The sequence below is a fragment of the Vicugna pacos genome, chromosome 6 (genome assembly GCF_048564905.1).
Source record: "Vicugna pacos chromosome 6, VicPac4, whole genome shotgun sequence".
NCBI lineage: Eukaryota > Metazoa > Chordata > Mammalia > Artiodactyla > Camelidae > Vicugna > Vicugna pacos.
Genome location: NC_132992.1, coordinates 39008745 through 39033114, shown reverse-complemented (window position 1 = coordinate 39033114; position 24370 = coordinate 39008745). Strand labels below are relative to the sequence as shown.

The following is a 24370-nucleotide window of genomic DNA, read 5'->3' as shown; positions in this document are numbered from 1 at the left end:
ACCAGCTTTTGGTTTCATTCATTTTTTCTGTTTTTCTGTTTTCTGTTTCATTGATTTCTGCTCTTTATTATTTCCTTAGTTCTGCATTGGTTTGGGGTTTAATTTGATTTTTTTTCTAATTTTCTTAGGTAGAAGCTGAGATTCAAGACCTTTTCTAATATAGGCATTTAATACTATAAATGTCTCTTTTATACTTTCATTGCTGTTGTATATTCATTTTCATTTAGTTAAAAATATTTTTAAAATTTCTTTGAAACTTTCTTTTCTTACTCTTGGGTTATTTACAAGTATGTTGCTTAATTCCCAAATGTTTCAGGATTTCCCAGATATTTTTGTGTTACTATTGTGGTCAGAGTACACACTTAATATTATTTCAGTTATTTTAGATTTATTAAGGTTTGTTTTATGGCCCATAATATGGTCTATTTTTGGTTACTGGTCCATATGCACTTGAGAAGAATGTGTATTCTGTTGTTGAGTAGAATGTTCAACAGGTGTCAAATTAGGTCAAATTGATTGATAGTGTTCTTCAGTCTATATTCTTGTTGATTTTCTACCTGTTGTTAAGATTACTGAGATGGGAGTGTTGAAGTCTCCAAGTATAATTTTAGATGTATCTATTTCTCATTCATTCTATCAGTTTTTGCTTCGTGTATTTAGCAACTCTGTTAGGTATCGTTAGTACTGTTAGGTTTTCTTGATGAATCGACCCTTCTATCATTATGTAATGTCCCTCTTTATCTCTGGTAATTTTCCTTGTTCTGAAGTGTGCTGACATAAATATAGCCACCCAAACTTTTTTTGGGTAGCGTTTGGTATCTTTTTTTCCATCTTTTTGTCTTAACCAGTCTATATCATTATATATAGTGTGAGTTTCTTGTAGACAGTATGTGGTTGGCTTGTGTTTTTCTTAATTCAGCTTGACAACCTCTTGTTTTTATTTGGTGAGTTTAGACCATTTACATTTAATGTACTTTTTGGTATGGTTACATGTATGTCTAACATTGTATTATTTGGGTTTTGTTGTTGTTCTGTTCTTCTTTGTTTCTGTTTCTGCTTTCCTATTTTTTTTGAATGACTTGAGTTTTTGTGATTTTTTTTGGTAGCATTTTACGTATTGGCTTTTTTACTTTGTTTCTTTGTATTTTTAGTGGTTCCTCTAGGGATTATAGTTAATTTAGAGTTCATGTTTTACCATTTAAAGTGAAATGAAGAAGCCTAAAACCATGCATATCCCTTTATCCTCTTTTCTCTTTGTGTTACAGTTGCCATATGTGTTAAATCTATAAATGCTGAAGATCTCAAGATAAAATGTTATAATTTTTGCTTTCAACATTTAGTAAGAGGAAAATAATCTATTATATTTACCCAGATATTTATCATTTCTGCTGTTTCTTTCATTCCTGAAGTTCCATGTATCTCTGTGGTATCATTTTCTTTCATCTTGAAGAACTTTCTTTAGCATTTATTTTAGGGGAAGTCTGTTGGTGATGAATTCTCTTAGTTTTGCTTCATGTGAGAATGTCTTTATGTTGCTTTCATGCTGTGAAGATACTTTTGCTGGATATAGAATTCTGGGGTGCCAATTCTCTTCAGCATTTTAAAGATGTTCCACTGTCTTCTGGCCTTTATGGTTTCTGATGGGAAATCTGCATTCATCCTTATTTCTTTGTGGTGGTTTCCTCCTTGCTGCTGTCAAGATTTTTTTTCTTTACCTTTGACTTTTTTGCAGTTTGATTATGATTTATCTGTACATGGTTGTCTTTGAATTTGTCTTGTTTGAGGATCGATGCGCTTCTTGTACCTATGTCTTTCACCAAATTTGGAAAGTTTCTTCTTCAAGTCTATTTTCTGTACCAGTTCTTTTCTCCTTCTGGGGCTCCAGTGGCACACAGATGTTACTGTTAGATATGATTCCCTCAGGTCTCTAAGACTCTGTGTTCCTTCTCCCCCATTTTTTTTTCTCTGTGTTCTTCAGATTGGATAAGCTTTATTTATCTGTCTTCAAGTTCACTGACTCTGTCATCTTCAGTCTCTTCTTTTTTTTCTAACTGACGTATAGTCAGTTCATTCTCCTCTTGAGCCTACCCAATGAAGTGATTTTTTCCCCCTACAAATTGTATTTTTCATTTCTAAAATTTTCATTTGATTCTTTTTCATACTTTATATTTTCCTGTTGAAAACTTGCTTTCAGTCATTTCAGAAATGTTCGCATTCAAGAATGTTCATGGAGTATAGTTAAAATAGCTGGCTTAGAATCCTTTTTGATAATTTTAACACCTAGGTTGTCTCAGGCTTATATCTGTTGACTGTCTTTTTTCTTGGATAGGTCAGATTGTATTGATTTGTGTGTGTGTGTGTGTGTATGTGTTTTAAGTTGTTTTGGATTTTATTATAAACATTTAGCATATTATATTGTGAGACTCTGGATTTTATAAAAATCCTCTGTAAAATGTTGATTTTGTGGTTGTCTTTTACATGCAGTCAACTTGGTTAAATTTAGATTGCAAGTTCTGTCTTGCTGTCTTTGGGTGGTGGTTCCAGTGTTGGTCTTTGTTATAGTGTTTGGGTCTGCGCATGTGTCACTCAGAGTTTAGTCTGGGACTTGGGTTGTGGATTATGGCATAGTGCAGTTGTCAGAGTCTTTGCTGCTGTTCTTTAGCTTTGTCCTCCACTTTGTACAGATTTGAGGTGACATCAGGACTTGTGTCAGGGATAATTTTTCTAGTTCTTTCCTCTCTGGAGATTTCCTCTGCATCTTTCAACTACCAGGAGCCCTTTTTCACTAGTAAGAAAGCTAGGGATCTCTTGAGGTTCTTAACCACACTTCACCACTCCCCTACCTCCATCCTTCTACCCCTTTGTACTGTCATACACTTTCTGGGACTGGGTCTACCCTCAAGGTGAAAGTAGTAAGAGAAAAGAGAGAACCAAAACATGATTCCAATGTTTAAAAAAAAACAAACAAAACATGATTCCTTTCATGCTCTTTTGACTAAAGGGACTCCTTTTCTTAGTTCCCAGTTCTTCCATGGCCTTAGATGCTCATGCTACCTCTACTGTACTGTGCATGTATCATTCGGGTTAGTCTGGGGCTGGCTTTGGGACCAGACTGAGAGGGAAAAACTCCAGGAATTTCTCCCCACACCCTCTGGCTCATGGAGTCCCCTTTTCTTGGTTTTCTCAGAGTTTTTGTTGTATCCTCCCGCTACATGGTTTGGGAGTTATCTTATCCAGGGTCAAGGCTAGAAAAGAAAGGAGAAAAGGAAAAAAGCCCTTGAAACTCACTTCCATCATGGGTCGTTAAATTTTGACTTTCTTCCCCAATCCGTCTGCTGTTGTCTAGCTTTGTCCAATTGACTAGCCCCAAACTTTAAATTTTATTTTTGACAGTTATAAAATATGTTTGTTTCAGAAATTTGGAAAAGTCAGAAAAGTCTGGAGAATCAAAATTATGTATAATTGCACCGTCTAGAAATAAGCAATTGTAACTTTTTGCTCTAGTTTCTTCTCTGCATATTCTTACATGATAAATACCATAATGGACATATTTTTTTCCTTTTCTTTATTTATATTATAAGTTCTTAGTAAGCAGCTTTTAAAAAGCCTGCACTATCTATCATACACTTGATGATGCCCTTGTTATTTGATATATAGGTTATGTAATAGTGAGCAATCTTTATACATACGTTTTTGCCTGATGACATTTTTTTGAACTGACTTCAGAATTACATATAAGAAACCAAAGTTTCCTTATCTGTTTGAATTCATAATATTTAGTTATTGTTAGAAGTCTGACAAAATATTTTCATGTATAACTACCTTCTCATAACTAATTTCAGAATTAAACTGTGCTTGATAGACGACTTTGTGGTTTTTGATTGTTTTGAGATTTAGAGTTGATTGGAGGGGAATCTATTTGAAGATAATGTTACATGTTTTCATTCCTTGGAGGAATGAATGAGTAGGTTAGTGAATTTCGATTTTTATCTTTTAAGAGAAATTGGAGTGGAAGTTTTAAAATGATGTTAATATATACTCAGTTTGGTAGTTTAATTTTTTTTATATCTGCCTTAAAGTACATGTTCATACAGAAAAAAAGTCTGTATTAGAATTACAGAAATAAAATAAGAATGTTGAATTTATTTGGGGATTTATTTTATGATTTTTGCTATTCTAATAGAGACTTTGTATATCCTGAAGTATTTCTGTATGTGTGTATGTATACAACTTGAGATTTTTGTCTGTTTGTTTGTCTTCTTGGTGGGAGTTCAAATAGTCTGTATTTAATTTTAAATGTTTGTTAAATTCTGTGATAGCCAGCCAAATTTTATGAAATAATGTTTTAAAATATTTATCAATTTAACAAAAATTTAAATGTAACATTATTCTTTGTGGCCTAGGAGTGGGGAAATAGGTACTCCAAAATGCTTCTGGTGGGATTATACAGTGTATAGCCTCTTTAGAAGTCAGTTTGATATCTGTCAAACTAAAGATGCACACACAGAAATACACCTGAGAGTCTTTCCATCATAAATACTGGTACAAGTGTGCAAAGATATATACCTCCAGTATTGTTAACTGCAACATCATTTCAAATAGTAAAAAACTAGAAACCGTCTAAATGCTTAACAGTGTGTGGCCTTTCTTTAGATGGGATATTATGTAGAAAGATTGAGCTATACCTGTTTATATTAATCTGGAAAGGTGGCCACAACACATTAAGGGAATAAGCAACTTATAGGAGAGTCTCTGTAGTATGATCCTACTTGTAAGTAACAAAAGCTTGATGACTAGGCACTAGAATCATCTGATGACTTGTTCTCTCACATGCCCTTGAGTACTGGCTTTTAATTGAGTTTGTTTCTTGAAACACCTACTGGCCTTGCGATATGGCTAACTGGGCTTCCTCACAGCATTGTGGTTATATTCCAAGAGCAAGAGTCCTAAGAGAATGCGGTAGAATTGGCTTAGCGTTAGAAGTCACAAAGTGATCACTTTCACTGTAATCATAAACCTGCCTGGAAACATAGGCCCTCTCAATGGGAAGAGTATTTAAATCACATTGTAAAAAAGAATATATGGATATGTGGGATGGGAGATAATATGGATATTGTTGAAATACACAGTCTGCTGTGTCATAAAATTCTTTAAGCCTCTGTCGTTTGCACATACTATTCTCCTTACTTACCACACAAGAGCTGGTCTGTTTGGCCAGCTTCTTCCATGTGGTTTATATGAGCATCTTTTATGTGCCAAGCACTATATTTTATATACTCTCAGATCCTTGCAGTAACTCTTCAAGGCAGAGAATGCCTTGATTTAATTCAAATTTCTTCCTTTTTTGTGAGGTTTTCCTTTCCCCAAATCCCCTGAGTTGAGCTTTCCCTCTCGGAACTTGTCTTTTTAATTGAAGTATGGTTGATGTATAATATTACATAAGTTATAGATGTACAACATAGTGATTCATAATTTTTAAAGGTTACATTCCATGTATAGTTACTACAAAATACTGGCTATATTCCTGGCATTGTGCAATACATCCTTGCAACTTATTTATTTTATACATAATAGTTTGTGTCTCTTAATCCCCTACCCCTATCTGGCCCCTCACCCCTTTCCTTTCCCCACTGGTAACCACTGGTTTGTTCTGTGTATCTGTGAGATTGTTTCTTTTTTGTTGTGTTAACTGGTTTTATTTTTTAGATTCCACATATAAGTGATATCATACAGTACTTGTCTTTCTCTGTCTTACTTACTTCACTTAGCATAATACCCTCTAAGTCCATCCATGTCTATTTTTTAGTTTTTTGAGACCCCTCCAGACTTTTACACAGTGGCTGCAACAGTTTACATTCCCACCAACAGTATAAGGGGTTCCCTTTTCTTCACATCCTTGCCTGCGTTTCTTATTTGTGTTCTTTTTGATGATAAGTCATTCTGACAGGTGTGAGGAGATATCTTACTGTACTTTTGACTTGCAATTTTTGTTGTTTTTAAGTTATTTGTGGGGGAGTTACTAATTAGGTTCTGTTTTTTTTTTTTTTTTTTTAATGGACGTGCTGGGGATTGAACCCAGGACCTCATGCGTGCTAATTAAGCAGGCCCTCTACCACTGGGCTATATCCCTCCCCCCAATTTGCATTTTTCTGGTGATTAATGATGCTGAGCATCTTTTCAAGTACCTGTTGGCCACCTGCATGTCCTTTTCAGAAAAATGTCTATTAAGGTCTTCTGCCCATTAAAAAAATTTTTTTTGATGTTGAGTTGTGTGAGCTGTTTATATATTTTGGATAGTAACTCCTCCCTCACAGAGCTCTTTATGAACTTACTTCTTTTAGATTTTTTATTATAGCACTTATTATACTTATTCTTACTTAATTGTATTATATTTCTCTCTATTAAAGTGAATATTTTGAGACTGGGAATATTTTCATATATTTATTTATCAAATACTTGAGTGTCCGCTAGGTAACAGATACTGAACTTGGTTGTAGGAAAACAGAGATAGATAGGATACAGACCCTGCTATTACATAGCTCATGTTTTCATGGGTGAGACAGATAAATGGGAAAATATAATACAGTTTGACAGACAGGTTTCACTGAATTCTCTGAAACCACCCAAGAGGAACATAACTGAGGCCATCCTCGAGGTTAGTCTAAGGCAGACTTCCTAGAGGAGGTACTTTCTGACCTAAGCCTTATAAAATTTTTTTTAAATTTTAATTTTGAAAGTCGCTTTGAAAAAGGAACACAGGTGAAAAGGAGGAAGAGAGGATAAATGTTTCTTGCAAAAGAGACAGATGCAAGGGCATAAGGATCTGGAAGTTCTAGTGAGAGATTCTGGTTAGGAAGCCATTGTTCTAATCCAGGTAAGAAATAATGAGAGTTGGAATTCAAGGGGAGGAACAGATATTAGACAGATTTAGAAGCTATAACCATCAGGATTAGCTTTTGAATTTTGTATTTTAGAAATAAGAGTTTGGAAGAATTTTAGGATTTTTACTTGAGTGACTGATTGGATGGTAGATTAGAGAATAAGTAGTATGGGTTTTGGTAGGGAAACTTTGTATGGTTTTGAGCAGGTTGTGTTTGATGGTTCCTGAAACATCACTCGGTATGATAGATAAGTAGAGGAGGCAGCTGGGTCTGTAATTAATTCTGGGATTTATGAGAGGAGTTTAGGCTAGAGTCTAGAGTTGGCATTTTGCTCTCTATGGGAAATGAGAGATGGCAGTGGATTCACTTATTTGTGTTGTGGGAAGGTGTGAAATATGGGAAGGTGATGAGTGACCTGATGGGGGTTGGGACAGGGTGGAGTCATGTGTGTGGAGGGGTGGGGGCATATTAGTGAGGGTTGGGCTCAAGAGTGGAGAAACAGATCACTAAGGGAGCAAATAGAATTCTTTTTGTTTGGTTTCTCTTTCCATAAGCAAAAAAAGTTCTTACTTTTTTCTTGGTATCATTTATTCAACAAACAAAACTTAAATGCCTTCCCGTGTGCAGAGAACCCTGCTAGGTGCTGTATGAAATACATCTCTATTCCTAGGAGAGAGTTAAAATGGACAGAAAATAATATAAATAATAATAAAAATATAAATAAGTAGTAATATTAAACAAAATATATATAAATACATGAATATATAAATTATATAATAGTTATATATTATACTTAATATACTATATAATATAATATAAAGTATATAAAATAAATGTAAAAACAAATTAATAATATAAAATAAATAAAAATAATAAATAATAAAAATTGTATGTATAATTTATATTTGCTCTCTATATATCAAGTAAATTATGACAAGAAATAGTCATGTTTTGGGTAGTTAGGAAAGGTAAGCCCCGGAGTTGAGGCAGTGGCATTTAGGCTGACAGGAAGGATGACAAAGAGCCACTATGGGAAGAGTTAGGAAAAAGCATTTTTGGTGGAGGGATCAACACACACATTAGCATCTTTATTTATCTTTATCTTTCTGTTTGTCTATTAAAAACCATGAGTTCATACCAATATCTCCAGTTCCAATCTAACGCCGACAGGATTCATTTCAATTTTCTCTTTATGTGTTTCCAACTCCTGCAGTGAGAAACCTGGTTCCCATTATCCTCAGTGTATTTATTTGATCACACTTCCCTTCCCCCGTATATGTCAGTTGCCCATAACCGGGGCATTGCCCTGTGGGCCGATGCCCTCTTTACTTTATGCATGCTCTTGCCTCTTATTCCAGATTGACCTCCTCCTTCCTTTAGAAATAGCTTCCTCAACGCTAGTGCTAGGCATCTCTTTCATGGATGTCAGAGTGACTATTTCAGTAGTCCAAATAAGAGTTTGAAGTTGGCTTAGAGTAGGGTTGTAAACGATGACGTGGAGAGAAGTGGAGAGATTTAGGGTATATTTTAGAGAGAAAATTGGTGGGATTTAACTAACGGGTTGGATGTGTAATGTGAGGAAAAAGAAGAAGAAGCTAAGGATGATTCTCAGATTTCTGGCTTTCTGGATGGTTGTGATATTTACAGAGGCAGCGATTTGGAGGTGATAGCACATATCAGGAATTTTGTTTTGAATGTATTCATTTTAATATACCTGTGGTAATTCTAAATGCAGATAGTGATAGTTAGTTGGCCTGGGTGGAGATAACATTTTGGAAGTTTTCATAGTATGTGAATGTGATTTATAGGTATGGTGTATGAACAAAGGGAATAGAGAGAGAAGAGAACAGAGTTTAGGACTGAGGCTAGAGTGGAAAGTCAAAAAACCGAGAGAAAATTGAGGAAAAGTTGTGAAGTACTCACTGCAGACAGTGGAAGAAATGTAGCAGAATGATTGGACATTGTACTCATTTAATGTTGGTGATCACAAATTTATAATGAGATCAGTTTTCTTGATTATGTAAATTTGTTTCTTAGTTAATCTCTGTTGACATGGATTCAGAGCCAGGGAAAGTGTGATTGTGGTTGTAGCCCAGGAAAACGGCAAGGAACTTGAGGGTCTTATTCATAGGAGGTAGTCAAGAGCTTATTGAATAACCATGAAGCTCAAGTTGAATTTAAAGACTGAGTTGAAGTATCTATCAACACAGGGTGTCTTTGGAAATTATACTAAGAAATTCCCTAACCAACAAGTGAAAACATAGTTTTAAGGTCTTAATATGTTTATATCACAGTGACTATGTTAAAGCAGTATATCCAGCAGAGTTTATTAAAAAACAACACTTGTTAGTAATTTGTTTTGTTGCAAAATGAACTTTTAAGTATCATAACAGCATTCTTTCAACTATTCTGTACTTTTCAGAATTCATTATTTAATATTGACATGTTTTTCCCTACTTTTTGCTTAATTTATAGTTAACTTGTTGAGATTTTTGTAATTTGCTTTGGTTCTACATTGAAAGATTAGTGAATATGCCTAAAATACCTTCTCATGGTTGAAAAAGTTAACTCAAGAGCTAGAAAAAAACTTTTTTCTTGTCCAATAGCCAAAAGTTACAATATATGGTTGTACCATACCTTTAAGAAGTTTACAAAGCAGGTTTCCACTATACTTGACTTAGAAATAAGCTCTTACTTATGCAGACTATTTTTATTTTCCTCTTAGAAATAAAACTGATTAAAGTTAAAAGCTGAGAACCTGTGTTTAGAACTTTCTGTCTGGGATGGGTGTAGCTCAGTGATAGAGCATATGCTTAGAATGTGAGAGGTCCTGGGTTCAAGCCCCAGCACCTCCATTAAAAAAAAAAGAATAGACTTTCTGTTTTTGTTTTTTTAAACTGGCCCTTTAACAATACTTGTCCAGATTTGTCACGTTTTAGGGAACACAGCAGGGAACATAGTTATTCCCCAAATAAGCAAATAACCGCATTTCCCCATGAAACACAGAAAGTTATATTAAACATTTCTCTTCAATTTTGTTTTCTGATTTGCAGTTTATACATTTGCACTGTATAAGGTAGATGAATAATTTTCTCATTTTTAATATAAAGCATATGGTAGATTCATTCTTGTCATTTGGTGTTAGGATTTTCAACTTCAGCATTTTATTCTTTATTCAAAAGCTACTGTTTTCTAAGGAAAAAAACATTACTTTTTAAAAGACCGTGTTGTTCCTTAATAGTATTAACACTCTTACAGTCTTTTCTTTCAGTTTACTACTTCTGCCAATGTAGATAGTGGCAAAAATGCTTTCAGATTCTAATAGCTAGCTAGTCTTCTGATCTTACCTGAGAACTGGTGGACTGTCTCCCATAACCTAGTCTTAACAGCATTTCTTCCTTAGAAAAGTTACAAGTAAGGGGGGGTAAGTATAGCTCAAGTGGTAGAGCACATGCTTAGCATGCACAAGGTCCTGGGTTTAATCCCCAGTACCTCCTCTAAAACTAAATCAACCTAATTACCCCCCAAATAAAATAATTAAATAATACAATAATAAATAAAATGTCTTTTAAAAGAAGTATCTCAATAAAAATGTAGAATTTGGATTGAAAAGATACTTACTTGTTACTCCAGATAAATGACTTATGGGTGGGGGAAAAAAAGAACTGGAAGATGAGGAAATAGAAATACCACAGCATAAAATTTTTAAAAAGTCTTTCACAAAATGATGATAGTATACCATGAACTGAATAGTGTTATTAAAAAGAAAAGAAAAGAAAATTTACAAGTGACTATGTGACATAAGTTGCCAGTGATGCTGGCTAGTAAGAACCACCTGTATTTAATCAGTGACTGGTCAATCATTAAATGCAAGAGGTTTTCTAAAATCTTTGATAATATTACGGCTGCTGAACCCCTTAAGTGAACATCATCCAAGCAGACACTAAAGGATACAGGTTCTTTGACATTCATGTAGATTTTTCAGAAAATTTTTATTGAAGTATAGTTGATTTATAATTTTGTGTTAGTTTCAGGTGTATAGCAGAGTGGTTTGTATACATATACATATATAATATATTTTTCAGATTCTTTTCCATTATAGATTATTGTAAGTTATTGAATATAGTTCCCTGTGCTATACAGTAGGTCCTTGTTTATCTATTTTATATATTATAGTTTGTGTATATGTTAATCTCAAACTCCTAATTTGTCCTTCCTGGCCCCTTTACCCTTTGGTAATCAGAGTTTGTTTTCTTTGAGTCTGTTTCCAGTTTGTAGATAAGTTTATTTGTATCTTTTTTTTTATTCCACATATAAGTGATATCATATGATATTTGTCCTTCTCTAATTTACTTCGCTTAATATGATAATCTCTTGGTCCATCCATGTTGCTGCAAATGGCCTTATTTCATTCTTTTTTATGATTGAATAGTATTTACACACACACACACACACTCTTTCTTTATCTAGTCATCTGGATATTTAGGTTGCTTCCATGTCTTGGCTATTGTAAATAAGTGCTGCTGTGAACATAGGGGTGCGTGTATCTTTTCGAGTTATTTAGAGTTGTCTCTGGATATATGCCCAGGAATGAGATTGCTGGATCATACGATAACTCTATTTTTAGTTATTTAAGGAACTTCTGTACTATTCTCTATAGTGGCTGCACCAATTTGTATTCTCACCAAATGGTGTGGGAGGATTCTTTTATCCTATACCCTCCAGCATTTATTATATGTAGACTTTTTAATGATGGCCATTCTGATTGGTGTGAGATGAAACCTCATCGTAGTTTTAATTTGCATTTTTCTAATAATTTGTTACGTTGGACATCTTTTCATATGCCTGCCGGCCACATACAAATATTTTTTAAAAGCTACCTAAAGATATACACACTCTAAAAATTGGAGGAAAAATAGTTCCACTGAAATGTTAAGGAGTACAGTCAGCCCTCTGTATCCACGTATTCTCTGTATCTGTATCATTCAATATAAGGGACTTGAGCATCTGCAGATTTTGGTATCCATGGTGAGGATAGAGAGGCCTGAAATCAATCCCTCTTGGATACTGAGGGACAACTGTAGTGTCTTTTGTGTTTTCTGTGGCCCTCTTAAAGTTTAGTCTATGCAGAGAAGTTAAAATATTTGCTGTCATATTACTGAGATTTCTACTAAATGTAATTTATGGTCTTTTATAATATAAGTGTTGATAAAATATTGATAAAAAACAAAATCTGCTTTTGATAAAACTGTCTTATGCAAGTTTAAACAGCAGGCGTTAGCTTTGCATAGGAGGAAAGGGCAACTGAAGTTAGTTTAATATGGTGCCGAGGTACTAAGTGTTTAATGTATATAATTTCAACTAACATGCATACATATAAACATGACATACATATAAAGTAAGCATTGTTTAGGTATTATCTTTGCTTTGCTTTACAAATGAGGAAACAGGACCAGAAAGGTTACACAGGTGTCGTTCTGTGTTTTACTTTGGTCTGTTAAACCCCACATCAGCACTTGTTCCGATAAAATATGAATTGAACAATGTGCTTGGCATTCAGAAACGCTTAATGTAAATAAGGGAATAAAATGATATATTATGGGCACTGTTTTTATGAGGTTTTAGGAACAAGAAAGTGCCACTTAACTATTTGGGAAGGTTAGAGAAGGTTTTACAGAGCAGTTGATGTTTGAGCTGAGTACTGAATAAGAATTTTTGTACTACATGGTTTCAAGTTAATCCTGCTACTTAAAACTGTTTACAAGTTGATATTTTCGGCAAGGATGAAATTAGCATATGAGTATTATTACTATGGTAGCAGAAGCAATGTGAGAAATATTACCTAATACACATGCAAACACAGTATTGAGCATGTATTATATTATAGTTTTTATTATGTTGTTTTGTTAATTTTTTGATGTTAAGAATTTAGTAATCCTAGGTGTAATGTGATTTCTTTCACTGCAGATGTCCTCCTCGCACTTTCTTGCCAGCCCTCTGCAAGATTTTTCTTGATGAAAGTGCTCCAGACAATGTGTTAGAGGTGACAGCCCGTGCCATAACATACTACCTGGACGTATCTGCAGAATGCACCCGAAGGATTGTTGGAGTAGATGGAGCTATAAAAGCGCTCTGCAATCGTTTGGTTGTGGTTGAACTTAACAACAGAACTAGCAGAGACTTAGCTGAACAATGTGTAAAGGTAAGTCTTAATGATTAGTTGGGCCATTATAAGATCACTTAGAGAATAAAAAGTATATTTGGAAAAAAAAATTAGATTCTTTCCATCATCAGTCTTACTTTTTGAAAGTGGTTAAGAACAGTGGAAATCACAGTCCTTGTGGTACCAAAGGAGATCTCATAGGACTTGGGAAAAGAAATCTAATCTTTGAAGGAAAATTGTAGGTCACTAATATGCTCTTCTGTGTTGCCTCAGTGCTTTTTGGTTTCTGTTAGCCACTAACACTGTAAGATAGGTTATCCCTGTTCTCACCCCAAACGATTTTGTATGCATATAGTAACAACAATAACCATGACAACTAATACTGATGCCAACAGTGCTAAGCATTATTTTAAACACTTTGCATGTATTAACTCATTTAATCTTCATGACAGTTCTATATAAGGTAGGTGCCACTAATATCATCACTTTTATTTTATAGTTGAAAGAAATTCAAGCATACCAAGATTAAATAATTTGCTTGGGGTAATAAAAATAGTGGCAGAGGGCCAAGATTCCAAGAGTAGATTTGTCTGGTTCTAGGGCCCGTGGATTTAACTATTTTGCTGTATATCCTTTAGAGTTGGCTGTTTTGTTTTATTCCTGAGAGGATGAATTATAAATTTTATGTGACTTTAAAAGCATCAGTACTGGTCAGTAGTTTATTGGAACTACTTGAACACATTATTTGATATGATACTCTTTTTATGATTTTTGTTTCATTCTTTTTATGATTCTTACTGCTCTAGGTCAGCAGATTTCACAATTTTTTGTCTCAGGATTCCTTTACAAGTCTTAAATTATTGAGAAGCCCAGGGAGCAATATTTATTTATATTTGCCATATTAGATATTAAAAGTGGAAATTTTAAAATGTTTATTAATTTATCATAAAATAACAAACTCATTATGTGTTTACATTACATTTTTAATGAAAATGAGTATTTCCTGAAGAGAAAATTAGTGAGTAGCATTGTTAAGCATTTTTGCAAGTCTCCTTTAAAATACCTGGCTTAATAGAAGACGGCAGATCCTCATATCTGTTTCTACATTCAGTCTGTTGCTATATCACACTTCATATAACTTTTGGGAAACTCTGCCCTACACTCCTAAGAGAATAAGAAAGAAAAAGACAATTACTGGTACAGTATTATGAGAAATGTTTTAACTTCAAGGATCCCTGAAAATATCTTCCCTCTGCTTTGAGTGTTGCTTTTTTATGTGTTACTGTTTGACTTTCTGCATCTGTGTTTATAAATTTATTTCTGTCTATGTCTGGTCTCAAAGGAAGAGGTATTCGTTTTTCTGTTCAGAGCTTTTCACCCTCTCAGCCCTCTCTTGATCACATCACTTCAGTTTTCTTCCAGGACTGGGATTTTACTCTATTGCTTATTCACTGACCTGTATTTTCAACCTCTTTCTTTTCTGTTAACACCTTGCTCTCCCTTTCTCAGGTTTTTTTTTTTTTTTGGCAGATTATTCTTACTTAATTCATTCTTTAATGGTAGTATTTCCTAAAATTCTGTTTTACCTTCTTAAAACTAAACTTCGCCTTGACAGTCTCAACTCTGAGCATCAATACCATATGTATGTATGTATGTATGTGTGTGTGTGTGTGTGTGTGTGTGTGTATTCTTCACATCTTTATCTCTAGAACTGACCTCTCTCTTGAGTCCATATTCAGAAGCCTGTTGGACGTATCACCTGAATGTCTGAATTCATTATTTTTCATTACAGATAAGCTCTTATCTTGATTAGTGGCATCAACTTGTACCCAATCACTTAAGACAAAAACCAGTGCTTTGTCTTTTATTTCCTTTTTTCTATTCCACACATTTAATTATCAAGTGCTTTTCTAGTTTATTTCTTCCTGTTTGTTCCTGCTCTTATTTCCTTAGTTAAGCCCTCATCCTCTCTTGAATATTAATGCTTGAATTTTTGCATTTGTGTCTACAGTCTCCCTGTCCCCCATGTGCCACAGTATTAACTGGAAATCTGATCATGTCATTTCCCTGCTTAAAACATTTTCTTGCTTACAGAATAAAGTGTAAACTTCTGATATGCCTGTAATACCTATGGACCTTGTTAATGCATTCTACCTGAACACGTTAAACATCAATATAATTTAGAAAATAAAAGCTGATTTTTAATGTCTTAATATTCATAGAGTAAGTGTGAGGATGATGAATAATGTAACAGCTGGCATTTGTTGAAATATATATTTTTTTAATGTCTAGGACCTTTAAAATCTTTTGCTAAATTGCTTGTATTTCTTACTGTGCCATTCAGGTTTCACCACCTAAACCTGTACTGTCCAATATTGTAGCTATATATGACTGTTGAACACTTCAGATGTGGCTACCCCAAATTAAGATGTGTTGTGAATATAAAATATACCTGGAAGTTTGAAGACTTACTGCACAAAAGAATGTAAAATATATCAATAATTTCTATATTGATTATATGTTGAAATAATGACACCTAGAATGTACTGGGCTAAATAAAATACAATATTAAAATTAATTTCTTCTGTTTTGCTTCACTTTTTTTTAACAAAAGTTTCTTAAGTGTACAACAGGCTTCAAGTCAGCACTTCATTCTAGCTACAGGTGGCAACAGGTGTTATGGAAAGGAATCCAGATGTTTAAGCAGGAATGGAATTAAGGATCACCATTGCCTCAGGCACAAGGAACAGCTTTTTGCCAGACTTCTTAATTCCACCTGTGGCCAGGGAACTCTTTACCACAGCTTTTGTTTTTAGCTGCTTTTTTCTACTCTTCTTTCTGTCTCTGAATGCCTTATCTTCCTTGTCCATCTGCTTGGCTACCTTCTTAGACTGCTTCGGGGGTTTCTTCTTGCCACCTTCACAGCCAGATATGGCACCTGCCACCTCTATCTCAGACCCTGCCCTTTTAAAAATGTGGCTACCAATAAATAAATTCTGTGATTCTAGAAAATTAAAATCGGGCTTTTCTGTTGTTAATTTTGTTTTACTATTGTAGGTGTTAGAACTGATATGCACTCGTGAGTCAGGAGCAGTCTTCGAGGCTGGTGGTTTGAATTGTGTGCTTACCTTCATTCGTGACAGTGGGCACCTGGTTCATAAAGATACCTTGCACTCTGCTATGGCTGTGGTATCAAGACTCTGTGGCAAAATGGAACCTCAAGATTCTTCTTTGGAAATTTGTGTAGAATCTCTGTCTAGTTTATTAAAACATGAAGATCATCAGGTAAATAATCACTGTTGCATACATTGTTTTCAAAAAATGATTTTATAGTGTCCACTATTTATAACTATGATATACAGTTGACCCTTAAACAACATGAGGGTTAGGGGTGCTGACCCTCTGCATAGTTGAAAATCTGCATATAACTTTGCATCCCTATTTGGGGTATATTCTTTACATCATTAGGTTTCAGATGGAGCTCTGCGATGTTTTGCATCACTAGCTGACCGATTTACCCGTCGTGGTGTTGACCCAGCTCCATTAGCCAAACATGGATTAACTGAGGAGCTATTGTCTAGAATGGCTGCTGCTGGTGGTACTGTGTCAGGACCATCATCAGCTTGCAAACCAGGTCGCAGCACCTCAGGAGCGCCTTCCACAGCTGCAGATTCCAAATTGAGTAACCAAGTGTCAACAATTGTCAGTCTCCTCTCAACACTTTGCAGAGGCTCTCCAGTAGTAACACACGTAAGACTATTTTTGAATCTCAGATTTTTAATCTTTCAGAAGAAGTATTTTTGTATAATGCAAATATATTAAACTCATTTCCCCCCATTCTCTTTCCAGGATCTTCTGAGGTCGGAGCTTCCGGATTCAATTGAAAGTGCATTGCAGGGTGATGAAAGATGTGTGCTTGATACCATGCGTTTGGTTGATCTTCTCTTGGTGCTATTATTTGAAGGACGAAAGGCTTTACCAAAGTCTAGTGCTGGATCCACAGGCAGAATCCCAGGACTCCGGAGATTGGATAGTTCTGGAGAGCGGTCACATCGGCAGCTTATAGACTGTATTCGAAGTAAAGACACTGATGCACTTATAGATGCAATTGACACAGGAGGTTGGAAAATTTTTTTTTTAATATAAAGAGAAAACTGAGATAAGGAATTATATAGGCAATTTCTAGTTTCTTATATTTTTAGCAGTTAAGTCAGAAACAGAATGGCCAGCCTCTTCCATATCCTCTCCTCTCTCCACGTATATAAATTATCAGCCTGGTGCATAGTAAAGTAAGACCTGAGTAAATGTTTGTTGAATAAGTAAATGACATTTACCTGTTTGATTGCCAGAAGCAGATCATACCAATTCTAAGGTTAACTACAGATTGAATTTAGGACTGTTGTTTTCCCAAGATTAATGGAAACTGACACAGTGAATTATCATAATATATAGTAAATGTTTTTAGACTGCTTCATGAAGTGAAGTTGGTGAAAGATGCCTCTGGGTCATCCGACTTGTCTTTTGTTTTCTTTTGATTATGGATGTGGTTTAGTTCTTTTCCATATTTATGTTGAGGCACATAGTACTCTTGAGTTTTATTATATATTTTGTAAATTTTTTTCTTATTTTATGTTTATTTTTAAGGCTTAAAGCCTTGTGAATCCTTGGGGATTTAAACATTTTAGAATACTTTTTCTTAGGAGAATTTGTTTGCTGATTATTTACTACTTTATAGTTGACCTAAATGTTTAAAATGGGCTCTCTATTTAGTTGATTATTAATAACAATTTCTAAATGGTTCCCACTTTAGAAAAGTTTATTATTATTTTGTTGGCTTTCAAACATTAATTTTTTCCTTCAAACTTTCAGCCTTTGAAGTAAATTTTATGGATGATGTGGGTCAGACTCTATTAAACTGGGCCTCTGCTTTTGGAACTCAAGAAATGGTAAGCTAATAAATAAAAGCTAATGTTTTAAATCAGAGTTAGAAATATTAATAAGGCAACTTTATGACTCTTCATCATTTTACAGGTAGAATTTCTTTGTGAAAGAGGTGCTGATGTTAATAGGGGTCAAAGGTCATCATCCTTACATTATGCTGCATGTTTTGGAAGACCTCAAGTAGCAAAGGTAAATCCAGGTTTTTAAATTATTAATTTATTATTTACATGGTTCCAAAACTAGAATGAAATAAAAACTTTTATTCTGATAAGATGTGCTTCCATGGTAACTCCATTCTCTACATTTTCCCTTGCCTGCTGTAGGTGTTTTTAATTGGTTTTTTGTTTATCTTTTCATTGTTTCTTAATATAGATACAAGCAAAAATAAATGTGTATGCTTAGACAAAATGTGATATATACACTGATCTATACTTTGCTTTTGTCATTTAACAATATACGTGAAGGCCTCTTCCTATTAGTATATAGAGAGCTTTTTTACATCTGTATACTTACCCTGTGTGAATGTACTGCAAGTTTATTCAACCAGTCACCTGTTGCTGAAAACTTTTCTTTTTACTCCAATTTCTTACTCTTGGCAATGAATAACTTTATACATGTTTCTGTTGTTTTTCTTTATCAATATCGTAAATATTCTGTTTACAGAAGAATCAGTATCCTTGTCTCTTACAAAAAACTCTTGGATTCTAACAAAAAAGGCATTAGCAAAGGACTTTGGAGAATTTTTTTTTCTTATTTTATTATATTTATTCCTTTGTTTTATTTTTTAGATTCTACATGTAAGTGAAATCATATAGTATTTGTCTTTCTCTGACGGTTCATTTAGCATAATACCTTCTAGGTCCATTCATGTTGCTGCAAATGGCAAGATTTTATTCTCTTTTATGGCTGAGTAATATTTCATTGTATACATATACCACATATTCTTTATCCATTCATCTATTGACGGGCATTTAGGTTGCTTCCAAATCTTGGCTATTGTAAATAATGCTTCAGTGAACATAGGGGTGCATATATCTTTTCTAATTAGTATCTTCATTTTCTTCATTTTCTTTGGCCCAGGAGTGGAATTCCTGGGTCATATGGTAGTTCTATTTTTAATTTTTTGAGGAATCTCCATAGTGATTTCCATTGTTGCTGTAGCATTTTTTTCACAGTTAGGAAAAAGTGAGGTCCAGAAAAGTCAAATGATGAGGATTGAACCAAATGTATGATCTAGTCTCTAGAATCTTCATATTGTGAAGTAATTTGTCATAATGCATTGCTAAGAAGTCAGGGACACCCGGATTCAAATCTCAACTCATTAACAAAGAAGGCTATGTGGCTGTGTTCAGTTTCTCAAGTTTGACTTACAGTTTTGTTTATTTCTTATTTTACTTTTTTAATTGAAGTATAGTTGATCTATAATGCATTAGTTTCTGATGTACAGCAATGTACCGTTTATTAGTAAAAAGTATGTATACTCCTAGCATTATTATTGTGATGATTAGGGAAAAAATACATGAAAAGCATTTATATGTATAGTATTTGGCACATTGTAGGTGCTTAAATGGCAGTTGCTATTTTCATCTTTACATTGTAAGAAAATTTTTGTTAGTAACTTAGCTTTCTAACCTGAAAAAGGTGGTCTTCTCAAGCCCAAATTCTGTCAGTTTGACGTGTTTAATTTTTAGAGAGAATGATGCTTCTAAGGATGGTAAAATTTTTATTGAGCCTTTGTTTTTGACCTATGCTAGTTTACAGTTATGGGTAGCTGAGTGGGAAGGAATGAGCCAAATGAATTGTAACTAACCTTAACCTATCTTGATTATACATCAGCCCACAGTGAGCTATGGTTGCCATTACTAATAATGATAGAATAGGTAGTACACAGTAAGCATTTATTCCCACACACACCCCCATACACATTTTAACGTCTTTTCTTTTTCTCTTTTATTTTTGGTGGGAGAGGGTAATTAGATTTATTTATTTATTCATTTCATGGAGGTAGTAGGGATGGAACCCAGGACCTTGTGCATACTAGGCATGCACTCTACCACTGAGCTATACCCTCCTCCCTTAACATCTTTTAAATAGGAAAGTCTTATAATTGCTGTTGGCCAGATAGAAATGCAGCATAGTTATCATTGTTCATGCAACAAAATTGTGAAATAGATTTTAGTAACTTGAATGAAAAATCTTGTCTGTTGGAGGAGCACTCTCAGAAATGTTGTGTCACTAAACTCTTTATGGCACAGATGACAGCATTGTGTGTAGATACATAAATATTGATGACTTTGAATCAAAAGTGATTAATTATGAATAGGAAAAACATGAGATGTGTTCTCTATTCAAAAGAGCTTACAGTCTGCCAGGGAGAGAATCCAGTGTCTATTTAAAATTGATAAATTAGTATTTAAGACCTAAATTTTGTAGTTCATTCTGGAAGAATAGATTTAACTTGGTAATTCATAGTATATAGGAAATGATGAGGATGATCACAAACTGAATACTAGTACCTCTGGCAAAATGAAGAAATTGGGAAAAGGAGTTTGAGGAAGATGACAGGTTCAGATGTGAACGTACTCAATTTGAGGTGTTAATCCATTAATTTGAAATTAATCCATAGTTTTTTCAAGATACAGATAAACTGCTTTTAAGGTGTTATGTGCAAAGGCAGAGATTTGAATTGGTACTTGCTTGATTAAGTAATTCTGTAAGTCTGCAATCTAAAGTATATGGGTGCGATCTAATGGTTACAGAGTTGCATATTGAAGAAATAAGATGTTAATTGTTTTATCCAAATTAAATGCTTTTGTTTTCTAGACTCTCTTAAGACATGGTGCAAACCCAGATCTTAGAGATGAAGATGGGAAAACGCCATTAGATAAAGCTCGGGAAAGGGGCCATAGTGAAGTGGTAGCTATTCTTCAATCTCCAGGTGAGTGATGAAAATCTTTCCTTTTAAACCATCTGCTATTATTTTTCAGCTTCATTTCCATAGAAGTAGATTTTTTAGACATATTAACATTATGTAAACAAACCATTCCTATAAAGTCAAATAATTATGAATGTAATAAAATATAAATATAAATAAACACAGAAACCCTTAAATTTGATAAGCCTTTAGTGGTATACTGTTCTGTATTCTTTGAGACTATGGCTGCATGATTCTAGAATGACGAAATTAAAAGTTTGAGGAGTATGGGAATGTCATAAATAATATTTGTTTACTGTATAGATCAAGTATTTTGACCAGTAAGTTTTCACAGAATAGATGAATGCAGAGTCTCTGTGAAATATTTTTTGGAATCAAGTAGAGTATCCAGAATTATCTCCTGAAGTTGTGATTCAGCTAATGGGAGGCACTAACGTTCTTTAGTATTTTTACAAACACCTTTGATAGATACAGCATTCTAATTTCTGGGCTTTTTTTTTTAATTAAAATTTTTTTTATTTTAAGTTTTATTTATTTACTTTTTTTTAATCAGTCTTTTTTTTTTTTGGTGGGGGGAGATAGTTAGGTTTTTATTTAATTAATTTTTTAATGGAAGTACTGGGGATTGAACCTAGGACCTCATGCATGGCCTATAAGTACATTCTCTTCCATTGAGCTATACCCTCCCTCTCCTCTAGTTTCTGTTTAATTATTGTTAATTAGGGATAATTATAGTTGGGTATGTCTTAATATTTTTTCATTGAAAGAAAAATTTTTCAAAAAAGTATTCTATTGAACAATATTTGTCTGCAGGTGATTGGATGTGTCCAGTTAATAAAGGAGATGATAAGAAAAAGAAAGATACAAACAAAGATGAAGAAGAATGTAATGAGCCGAAAGGAGATCCAGAAATGGCACCCATATACTTGAAAAGGTTACTGCCAGTGTTTGCACAAACATTTCAGCAGACTATGCTGCCTTCAATAAGGTAGTTATTCATACTATTTGTATTTACTAGCTCAGTTATGCCAATTTAGTTTTATTTATCTCCCTTTTCCAGAAAGATGTGAGGTTTATTTCAATATTGAAAAGGTATGGTAAGAATGAAAATTAGATTGGAGAGTTAAATCTTTCCTTCTGATGATCTGCCTTAAGAGAAGGAGTTTAGAAAATCAAGAAGACTAGTCTAACACAGTTTTCATAGCTTTCTGCATATCAACCAGAGAAATTTGTGTAAGTACAGCAAACATTTATTGAGCTTTATTGAGGCCTTTTTGGTAGAGTCAGTGTGGGATGGCCATTGGAGGAGTTACCCAGAGAAGTAAAACTTGGCCCTTGTTTGCTGTATCCTTGCAGCCTAGTGAGGAAGATGCAAGTAATAATACAGAGTGGTAAGTGATAGATTAGACATATATTCCTTGAGAATACGGATGATTTAACAACTAATTGGGCTGGGTAAATTGGAGATTTTATGCAGAAGTGAGATTTAAATTGGAGTTTAAAGGATACTTGGAGGTTTTCTAGGCAAACAGATTTGGAAGGATCCGTGAGCAACAGTATGTACAGACATGGAGGTGTGAGTCAGTTCATCTTGGTGCAGATCCTGGTGGCTCTCCCTCCATAGTCTGCTGTTTCTATCCATCTGTTGCTAATACTCTGGTTCAAGATACCGTAGTCTGTAGTTGGACTACTGCAGTTGCCTCCAAACTAGTCTTTCTCTTCGCTTTCTCTCTTATCCCTCTACAATTTGCTCCTACATATTAGGCTGAAGTATTTTTTTAAATAAAAATTGTCATCACTTTCTGATTTAAACCCTCTGGTAGCTGCCAGTTGGCCTTCACTAAAACCTAATGCCTTAACACTTGGTCTTGCAAGGTCTTGTATAAGTCCCACCCAGCTCTCTAACCTCATTTAGTATTGTCTAACCCCTAGCCCACTATACTTACACTATGCTGGCAGGTACATCTCCTTACCTTATGGCTTTTGCATATATTTCCCTTATTGGAAGCTTTCTGTCCCCAGGTCTTTTGAATGGTTGATTGCTTCATATTTTCAGGTCTCAGTTCAAATGCTACATCCATTGTTTGGCCACCTAATTTATATTGACCTGTAGGACACTTTTTATTACATGGATCATGATGCTTTACTGTCTTTACAGAGTTTACACTGTCTGAAATCTTTCTGTCCTTTTACTTTTTTGCTTGTTTTATTGTCTGTCTCCCCTCTAAAGCTCCATTAGAGCTGGCCTTGTGTCCTGCTGTATTCCTACAAATATCAGGAGATAGAGAATAGGGCTTGATATTTAGTAGATCCTCAATGGATATTTACTGAATGATTGAATGAGTGTGTTTTGCTAGCAGTTGGAAGTATTTTGGTATTAATGGAATGTGGGATATGTTTGCAAAGCTTAATGAATAATGTTAAAAAAGTAGACAAGAGTGTTTTATGACCTATGAAGACCTTTGTGGTCTAGGTAATGAGTGTGGACTTTACCTCACAGTTAAAGCAGGATCATTAAAGACTTGTGAGGAAATTTGTCACAGTCAAGTTTATGATTTATTAAGATCACTTTGGCATCCTGGTGAAGAAAAGGATTGGAGGACAAGAATGAAAACAGACTACTTAAGGGTTAATTACCAGTGTGAACTCAGACAGTTCAAAGGGACTGGATTGGTGGGAACAAATTCACCCACCAATAGGGTGGGGTTGATGACCACCAGTTGGATGTGAGTGATAAAGGAAAGGAAGGGGTGAAGAATGAATGCTAAAATTTTGGTTCAGTGGTTGAGAATTTGATTTTGGTCATTTTAAGTTCAAGAGGTCTTATAACATGTAGTTTTATAGGGTTCAAGTGCCTTAAATACCAGTGTAATGAGTTGACATTGAAGTGAAAGCAGTTTGCTTTAAATAGGAGAAAAGTGACAGTAAAATAATTCACTGTGAACATTTAAGAACTTAGTTTTTATTCTTCCCCAGATAGCTACAGAGGGGTAAATGTTAGTGGGGTCACTTTGTTTGTTGTTTTATAAAAGATTTTAAATCATTTTTAGAAATGAGCAGGTTCAGTTTTGAGCAGGATAATCTTAAGATATATTTGGATTTAGAATTGCTTCATGATAGGGTCATCAGAAAATTATAAAGTATGCCACCATATAACAAAGTTCCCTTAATGGATAGTTATTTTCTGTCATTCTTTTAAATGTTTGAAGATTGTCTAAACACAGTTTTAGTTATAGCATACTTGATGCTAGATTTTTCCAGGTAATAATTAGCTAACATTTAATTGTGGTGAGTAAGATAGCATGTCTTAGTTCAAAGCTCAGACTTTGAAGTCAGCTCAAAGTGGGTCCAAATGCCAGTTTTGCCACTTGATACACAGGTAACCATGGGCATTGTGCTTAATCTCTTGATCTTAATTGGTTCATCTCTAAGATGGAGATAATTATACTT

The 24370-nt window shown here is 34.3% G+C and overlaps 2 protein-coding genes across 8 annotated transcripts in view; one reads left to right on the top strand and one right to left on the bottom strand.

Moving 5' to 3' along the window:
- HECTD1 (HECT domain E3 ubiquitin protein ligase 1) overlaps positions 1 to 24370 on the top strand; it is an 81003-nt gene that overhangs the window by 10745 nt on the left and 45888 nt on the right. For all 7 annotated transcript variants that reach the window (XM_072962895.1, XM_072962891.1, XM_072962892.1 and 4 more), the window contains exons 3-10: positions 12849 to 13083; positions 16102 to 16329; positions 16513 to 16794; positions 16894 to 17164; positions 17914 to 17990; positions 18076 to 18174; positions 20809 to 20923; positions 21734 to 21908. In XM_072962895.1, coding sequence (XP_072818996.1) covers positions 12849 to 13083; positions 16102 to 16329; positions 16513 to 16794; positions 16894 to 17164; positions 17914 to 17990; positions 18076 to 18174; positions 20809 to 20923; positions 21734 to 21908 — 1482 coding nt within the window. The remainder of the gene's footprint in view (positions 1 to 12848; positions 13084 to 16101; positions 16330 to 16512; positions 16795 to 16893; positions 17165 to 17913; positions 17991 to 18075; positions 18175 to 20808; positions 20924 to 21733; positions 21909 to 24370) is intronic.
- Positions 15494 to 15995, bottom strand: LOC116280895 (translation machinery-associated protein 7-like; the record flags this gene model as incomplete). Its single annotated transcript, XM_072962162.1, has 1 exon — positions 15494 to 15995. A coding segment is annotated over one exon (252 nt), but the record flags the coding sequence as incomplete, so codon positions are not given.